At 39.0% G+C, this 8788-nt stretch overlaps 1 protein-coding gene across 1 annotated transcript; it reads right to left on the bottom strand.

The window, feature by feature from the left end:
• Window positions 1–276: 276 nt before the first annotated feature.
• LOC109043870 (cytochrome P450 6k1) lies at window positions 277–8241 on the bottom strand. The gene is given in 8 exon segments (XM_072298186.1): window positions 277–543; window positions 1218–1469; window positions 2151–2384; window positions 2979–2985; window positions 5340–5669; window positions 5821–6075; window positions 6852–7178; window positions 8023–8241. Coding segments are annotated over 7 exon segments (1572 nt in total). The 5' UTR covers window positions 7161–7178; window positions 8023–8241; the 3' UTR covers window positions 277–358.
• Window positions 8242–8788: the final 547 nt, after the last annotated feature.

Genomic DNA, 8788 nt, shown 5'->3' with positions numbered 1-8788 from the left:
CCACTAGCATTGCAATGATGCTAAGATTGTGCAACTTCATCTTTTGCAATAAAATTGCGGAAATCGTGAAAAACTATGAAATTTAGATGGTAATTTTTGTCTTAAATTTACAGTTTTTAGCGATTAAAATAGAATCTATTAATGGATAATCGGGTTTTTCCTCCAAGACAAAAGAAGTTGCACAATCTTAGCAACATTGCAATGCTAGTGGTTCCTTTTTGCAAAATGCTATCCAATTCACAACCCGAAGCACACAATAAATTAAGAATCCCAAGGTCAAGTTGCATATAAGTTTATTATTCCTAAATATAAGTGCACATATTATAATGATTTTATAGTTAATTATTTAAAGTTTCTGTCAGTTGGCGAGAACCTCTCGGGGAACTACGTCGACGAGGACGTCGTCTTTGAGGACGATGGCGAAACTCAGCGGATGGAAATCGTAGGCATCCATCTGCTTCGTGTGAGAGCGTGATCTCACTTCGTACTTGTGCACCAGAGAGCCAATCAGAGTCTACGCCATCAGGAAACCAACCTTGTAACCTGTTCAAAAGGAGATGGGGATTATCGACACGAAATAATGTTAATATAACTGAATGATTGTAATCAAATGGGACATAAATATCATGAAAGATAAGGGAAAAAACCGAGGTGAAATATTTCAGGTTTGCTAATAGATTTCAGAGAGGAACGTTTATGAATTTAGAGAGGGTACCCGATAAGAGCACACAGCACAAGGGATGATGTGTGCTCACAGCAACACATGTGGGTGCCTCATCTACGCGGTCTTATGAGGAAAGATGCCGCATGAACCTCCCGAATATGCCAAATATCTTTTGATAAGATGCGAATTTTCAGAAAAACTTGGGAGTACTTTTCCCCAATTTTTCGGGAATATTTATTCGCAATTTCATCTAAAATGTCTAAGAATTTTAAGGAGGGGTATTCATAACTTCCTTCAAAAATTAAAGTTTTATCAGGGGAGGTTTGCACATCATTTTGACCTTGGCATGACATGATAGTGCAAGACTCTACCATCAAAACGCAAAAAATTAAGTGTAATGGACCCATCATCAATGATCTTAAGTCTTGAGAAATTGCCCATGTTATTAAATTTAATTTCTTTTAAATTAATTCTTTTCTTCTAAGCCTCGCAGAGACTTTAAGCCTATATGCGAGTACATAGAATGGTGGTTATAGATGACTTGATGCTTTACCAGGACATTTTCGGGGTCCTTTGCCGAAGCCAAGGAAAGCGTCAATCGATTTACTATCTCTGTTCTCCGGGCTGAAACGGTCCGGGTCAAAAGTATCCGGGTTCCCAAAGTATTCCGGATCGCGGTGGATGGAATAAGGATCGACAATTATCCGCTCGCCTTTTTTGAAAGTGTAATCAGTGCCGGGCAGCGTCAAGTTCTCGGTACAAACTCTCGTCAAGGCACAGACACTTGGGTACAAACGTGCAGTCTCTTGAATCACACAATTTTGACTTTAAAAAGGAAAAGAATAAAGAAAGATAGAAAGTAGTAGTAGTAGTAGTAGTAAGATAAGTTTATTTTAAAGCGTTAGCATCTAAGGTCATTTGCACCTCTGTGGGTTTACACGGAAATCAAGGTTACATCAGTGAAAATACAAAAAAAAGAAAGAAAGAAAGAAAGAAAGAAAGAAAGAAGAGAAAACAGTACTGCCGTGCTAAGGAAGAACGTCACATGAACATTCGAGAGTTGCCAAATTTCCTTCGATAAAATATTTATTTTTGAGGAAAGCTATAAATATTTTTCCAAAAAATTTTCAAGAACTTTTGATGAGTTTGGGAACAAAATTAGCTGAAAAATTGGAGGACAAATATTTACAAACTTTCCCAAAAATTCGTGATTTACCAAAGGAAATTTGGCAACGCCTAAAGGTTCATACGGCGTTCTTCCTTAGTACGGCAATGCAGCACAGCAGTTTATGAAGGGATTCATATATTGGTCAAACCAGACCTAGTCTTCTCCTGAGAAACAATTGATGTTTTTACAGACAACTCTTTGAAGTTTAAAGGGAAAACATTTTCGACAAACTTTGTTGCACAATTGATTTCACAGAGCAAAACCTGAGGAACATGCAGAGGCTTGGTTACGTAAGGGCAGTAAATTCTTTGCACTTACCCTGTAGACACTGGTCCAGGAAGTGAAGATCGCGAACAACCTCGTAAGTGAATTCTGTAGTGTTGTGCTTTTTCATGACCGCATCCACCTCTTGTCTAATTCGCTCCTGACATTCCGGGTGGAGGGACAGTAAGTGCATGGTAAAACTTGCTAAAGTGTCAACTGATACCGTGTCGTTAGCTCCTTACAGCAAGGAAAATCCTAGGCCAATCATCTCCTTAGTGATGTCCATTTCTAAAATTTCAAACAAATGAAACACTTATTTCAGAAATGAATACTCTTAAGAAAAAAAAAGGGGGATTGAAAAATATCTTCGCATGCTCATTTTCTCAGTACTTCTCTGAGTTAATAAGCTCCATTACTGGTACCTGCATCAATGCAACATTACACATCTTACGCCACGAATAATATAACAAGAGTAGTGTAACGCGTAATGCATACTTAACTACTGAAGCGCGAGGTGTCTTGTCTTGGAAGATTGGACCAGGAAGCGGTTGGGGGTGCAATTCCTAGTTATTTAAAAATCCAGTGGGTTTGTTGCATATCACAAAAACAGTCAATGGAGATTACTTTGTTTAGGTGCAGTCGCACGCAAATTACTTGGAGCATATCAGGAATGTATGAAATCCTGGAGTTTCCCGTAACGCGCAATTTGCGTACTCCGTTTTGTGCATTTTTGCTGATTTGTCTTGTTCGTGAACACCCCCCCCCCCCAACCATTTATTTTCAATTTCATTTTTAGTTTAAAATAGGATGGAGAGTACTGAATATCCATAAATTGCCGAATGAGAGACCTTCAAATGTCTAACAATGTGTGTGGGTCCTAACCTGGGTCCTCTTTGGCTTTAAGGTATCTCTCAAATCTCCTCTCTGAGGTGCCTTAATCAATCTCGCCCAAGGTAAAAAAATATAACTCTGGTGCTGATCACGATGTAGGTAAAGGTGAACTAAGTGAGACCTCTCTAAGGACGTTAGGAATGACCATAAATACAACCCTTTACACTACCGTGCTAAGGAAGAACGCCGTATGAACCTTCGAGCGTTGCCAAATTTCCTTCGATAAAATGTTTATTTTTGAGGAGAATTATGAATATTTTACCTTGAAATTTTCAGAAGTCTTAGATCACATTAATAAAAGAAATAAGATTATCTGAGAAATTGATAAACAAATATTCAAAAATTTTCCTGAAAATTAGCGATTTGCCAGGGGATTTTTGGCAACGCCTTGAGGTTCATACGGTGTTTTTCTGTAGCACGGTAGTGCAGCTTGATGACCCTTCATTTTATACGTCATTTTTGAGCAATGAAAGTTTGGCAGTACTTGAACGTTCTCATACCCGAATCGTTTTTGTCATGGGAACGGAGTTCCCCATGATATTACAATCGTTCCGTTGCTATCGCTATGGGATTCCCTATGCCTCTGCGACCTTGAGCGTTTCGCCCAGTCTTCGATTTTTGGTTGATTTTCCGATGTATCAAAAACCGTTGTATTTTTTAGCCAATCATGTCTCTACGTCAAGTTGTGTTGATGTCTAAAATTCGCTTTCAGCGAGTTTTTTTCCACCTTGAGATGTCGTGTCTGACTGGTAAATCTGCGCAGAACCACGAAGTTTCGATTTTGGGCAAATTCTTTTTTTTGGGAGGTTCTGATTGGTTATTTTTCGCCATCAGTTTTCTGTTCGTTGGTGCAAAAGATCGCCTACCTCGGTGCTCTTGAGAAGCCGCCATTATCCCACCTCAAATTTTACAAATAGAAATAAAGACATAATAACCATCGTACAAGGTGGAAAATTGCTCTGGAGGACTCGTAACGAACAAAGAAGTCAAAATCAGAGCTTGATTGATTGATTTAATTCATGGATACGCAAATATTGCCTTAGCTCAACTGCCGCGATCGGAATGCATGCTGGGATGAACCTCGAGACACATTAAAACAGTGCGAACCATGGCTCCTACAGTAATGCGCTTAGCTCATTTCTTTCATATCCTAGAAATACAGAAGCTACGAAGCGTCTCAAGGACAACTCTTGTGATAAGTCCCGCCCATCGTCCGAGTCTTTTCTATGCTATTTTTACTCCATTCCCCGTCACCTCGTTATAGCCTAGTTGACTAAGTCGCCTCATATTTTTGATTAGGTGCGGGCAATAGGCGATCGGGAGTTCGATACCCGACGATAGCAGTTAGTTTTTAATGGTTGTATTGAATGTTTTAGACTAATCATCAACTAATAATTAATACTAGATGATAAATGTACGAACATTTTCTCGTGAGTTAATATGTTAAACAAAAATACTGGAATATACCTCCTTCTTAAAAATCAGCCACATGTTCACCCAAATTAATGACGTTATTTTCTTTTTTCAATAAAGTTAATTTGCATTCAACGTTCGTAAGTTAAGCAAAAAAAAAACCTATTGATACAAATAGAAAGACATGAAAATAGTATGTCTAACATTTCAGTTGTTTTTTTTTATTTATTTTTTGTTTTTGTTTTTTCAATAAAACAAATTGACTTGGACTAGAATCATTGTATCTCTGAAGACAAAAGCTAAGTTTTTTGATACAGAAATACTAATATATTCATCCTTCATATAATCAGGGAGATGTTGACCCAAATATTGATGTATATTTTCTCTGTTCGCCCAAATTAATGATGGTATTTTCTTTTTTCAATAAAATTAATTTACATTCCACGTTCTTAAAGCAATATTTTCTCCAAAATTCAGCAAAAAATAACAATTTATGCCTACGCAAAAAAAAAATAAATAAATAAATAAATAAAGAAATAAAGCAATGACATGAAAGTAGTATAGTACACATCCAACATTTCAGTTACATCTATTTGAATGAAAAATGACAACTTAGGAAGCACATAGGTCACTTATGATGCGTATTCGGGCATATGAGTAGAGTAAAATTATCATACTTTACGCCGAAAAAGCGAAACTAAAAGTTAAATGCGTTAACTTCCGGAAACCATATATAATCCAACGAAAATAAATAATTGGTAAATAACAGCTTTTATGCAAAGAAAAAAATTAAAAATGTTAAAAAAGAGATGTCGACACAAAATTACATAGCCCCTTCAATTCTGAAGATACTACAAACGAACTGTACCTTAAAATGTTCATATCCCAGAAGCAAAAGTTCCCATGACGAATATTGCTATCGCTAGCGATTGCAAAAACCAACTTGTTTCTATCTTGTTTTTGTTCTTTGAGCCTGATAAGGAGGTCGACGAAGTCATTTTTATTGTCTCCGGCCTTGCCGCGCTGCACCAATTGCTTTCGAAGTAAACTTTTCATCGATTCGACGTGCTCCTGAGTGATGAACTCCATCGACTCCAAAGTTGGGATTCCTTGGAGATACATCCGAAGAAATACGCTCATTAGTTTCCTCCACCCCGGTTCAACAAAACTCTCAAAGAGCTTATGAAGTTCTCCCTCTGCTTCATATGAATTGGCGTCCAAATTGAAAAAACCGTTGGCAATGCTGTCCTGGACAAAGTTCATTGCCACCTGAAAAATAACGAGAGCAGAACGATGAGTGCATTTATTCCCGAATGGAGAAAATATATTACAATGAACAAAAAAACTGATACATTGACTTTTGTGAGATACACCACTAAAAGTTAAAGTAAGGAAAATATTTGAATACGATTATGCAAACCTCTTTGGTGTTAATGGGCTTTCCCTGAAGGCGAGTTTCCTCAACGTAGGTCCACATGCAGGCGATCTGGTTGCTGATCTTGGCAAATCTCTCACCGCTGAAACTTGCCGTGGCGAACATGGGTGAGAGTGCGTTTTTGTCGGCTTTCCACACGCCTTTATCCGCGGATCGGTACAGCATATGCTGCTCGATCTCATCGTTCTTCGATGCCGCAAACCCAGTTTTGAATGCTCCGTCGAAATTTTTCGCGAATATCTGAAAAAAGAGAAAAGGATCTCTCAAATTTTCAGGAGCGAGCTTTAATCAAGTTAGAATATGTTTCTTGTAAAACGCCATGCTAAACTTTGAAATTTCAGTCCCTCGCCTTAGAAAACTTGAACCAAAAACGTTTGGTGTTCAGTAATCAAAGTTAGGTACTTTCTACAGAAATTCCTCTCAGCGAACTAATCTGCTTGCCAAAAGCAACTCCAAGTTCACGCCTCGCGTAATCGCGCCTTCAATTTTGCAGATGCAACAGGGACATCCATTAAGCACGAATAGTTGTATCTTTGCGCCGTCATCAACGCGCTCCGTTTCCTTGCTCCATTTCCATGATGCGTTTGTCTCGTTTCTCTGACTTGTGATAATTCAAGGGCCCGCGATGGAGGGAACGCACTATCGGGTGAGTAATTAGTATAGGTCCAAAAAGATAAAACCTTGGTTTGTCTCCCAAACAAATTGCTAAACTCGTCACCCACCCAGCAAGAGGACTACAGAGGATAAGTGATAGGGTTCTAGAAGCAGATATTTTCATCAGTCACCAACGCAAAAGGTCATCAAATAGGCTTTTCTTGTTTACAAGAGCATACAAAGTCATGATTCGCCTTCATTGGAAAGACTAGGCAAATTAATTATATCCTACGCGGTGAAACGAGGATCGGGCCCTTTTTATACTTTGCCCAAAAAATAATGTACTTTTCTTCGTCTTATATGTCTTTTTCTAGAATTTCCAATTTAGTTGGACTTCCTCTGTCAAATCGTGTCTAACTGACCTGTTTGATGAGTGCCGGGCTCCGGACGAGGACGACAGGCATGGTGGCGATGAAGAAAGCGACGAGGTCCTTGTCCTTATTCTCCCGGTAGATGCGGTCGATGGGGACGACGGCGGAGTTGCTGCCCACGCTCCAAAAGTACTTGTGCCCGATCAAGAAGCTCGGCTCCAGAAAAGGGATCTTCCACTTGCGCCACTCAGCCACGCGCCGCGAGTACACCAGGTAGTTGAACACCAAGCAAAGGGATCCTGCCAATAGGGGCACGCACAGCAGAGGCGATAGTGAGGAGAGCGGCTCTGAGAAATCCATGTCGAGAGTTTCCACCGGCTGAAACAATGCAGAAACTTCGAAATTCTGGAAAAACTTACTTTTTCAAATTGTAGGGGTCGCTTACGAGTATAAATTAAGCCACGCTAAAATACTCCCCTCTTCGACACGTGTTTACTCTTTGGTGAGGGATAAGCCCCCTGCCTCCAAAAAGTTTCCTGGAGCTCCCTATTTAGGTGAAAAGTAGTATATATAACAAGTTCACCAAAAGTGTAAAAAAAAGGAAAAAATAAGAATGACATTCTTCTCCGATTATGTCACCGATTATGCATTATGGCACGAAATCTCAGAGCAAACACTCTCCTTCATGCATCGGTCATGTGGGACGCGGGGTCGAACTCCTTTCATCCTTTTAGTTCGGGAGGTAATATAATTTGAACGACTCTTTTCGGGGATAAACAGTGGCGCAATCGAACACAAAATTTTTGCAAATTCAGTATGGTAGCAAAATTTGAATTTTAATGCTACAGTTAGGTTTACCAAAAATAGTTTACAAATGGGAGAATATAAGGCACAATAATATGTAGTTAGACTCACTTCGGTTGCCGCACATTTATTATTTGCTGAAATAAAGTTTAAAAATCAAAATTACAAAATTCCCTTCAAATTCAAGGTTTGATTCTACTATAAAATCTGTTCATTGTGATTTCATGTTGAAGAAAAAAATTAAACTTTATCTGGTCAAAGTAAGACACATCTTTTCTCTAGTTTCATAATTTTAAGATTACACGAACACTGAACTCAATTTTCTGCAGATTTAAATATTCTTTAGACATGAATCTCAATGCAGAAATGTCATTTTGGGATTCTTTAATTTCGTTAAAATCAAGTGTAAATTACTTACCTCAGTACCTACAGGGTGTCTCACGAAAAACGAGCCACCTTGAATATCTGCCGAACGCGTCGGAATTTCGAAAAACGGTAAAAGACGTGTTCGTTTATATCGAGGGGGACACCTTTTGGCGTATTCGACATTTTCCCAAACCGCGGGAGGGGCGCGGGGCGGGGGGTGCCCCACCTGTAAGTCGAACTTTTCAAATGGCACCCCTACTTTTTTATTTCAGAAATCAATTCTACGCAAAAAAAAACAAGTCACCCTGTCCAAACCGAATGTAAATCGGACAATTTTTCAGTGATTGACAGAGTTTGAAACATTTTTTTCCTGCTCTTTTCAAAAATTTCCCACGCCCAACGGAATCGCTGTATCAAACCAAACTCTCCGCCAAAAAAATTCTTAAGCATGGCACTTTCGATAAAAAAATAAAAAAAAATCTGCTGCACTCGAAATCTAGAGCACGCGGAGCCCTTCTTTGCGGCATTAAAATTCGTTATACCGAACATTTCCGAGGGACGCTCATCGGGAGGGAGCAGTAAGTTTTAGACAATAATTATTAATCTTTTTTCTGAAGCATAAGAAACCGTGTCCATGAAGAAGCAGTTAAGTAGAAAAACAAATGGATTAGCTTTTTTGGGGGGGGGGGGGGGGGGAGGGTCAATGACTTGAGCCGGACCTTGATACTTCTGAGGACGCTATTTTTCCGCGGTGCGTTGTTTTTCTACTTAACTGCTTCTTCATGGACACGGTTTCTTATGCTTCAGAAAAAAGATTA

This window comes from Bemisia tabaci, chromosome 3 (assembly GCF_918797505.1).
Source record: "Bemisia tabaci chromosome 3, PGI_BMITA_v3".
Taxonomy (NCBI): Eukaryota; Metazoa; Arthropoda; class Insecta; order Hemiptera; family Aleyrodidae; genus Bemisia; species Bemisia tabaci.
This window is presented reverse-complemented; position numbering and strand designations above follow the sequence as displayed.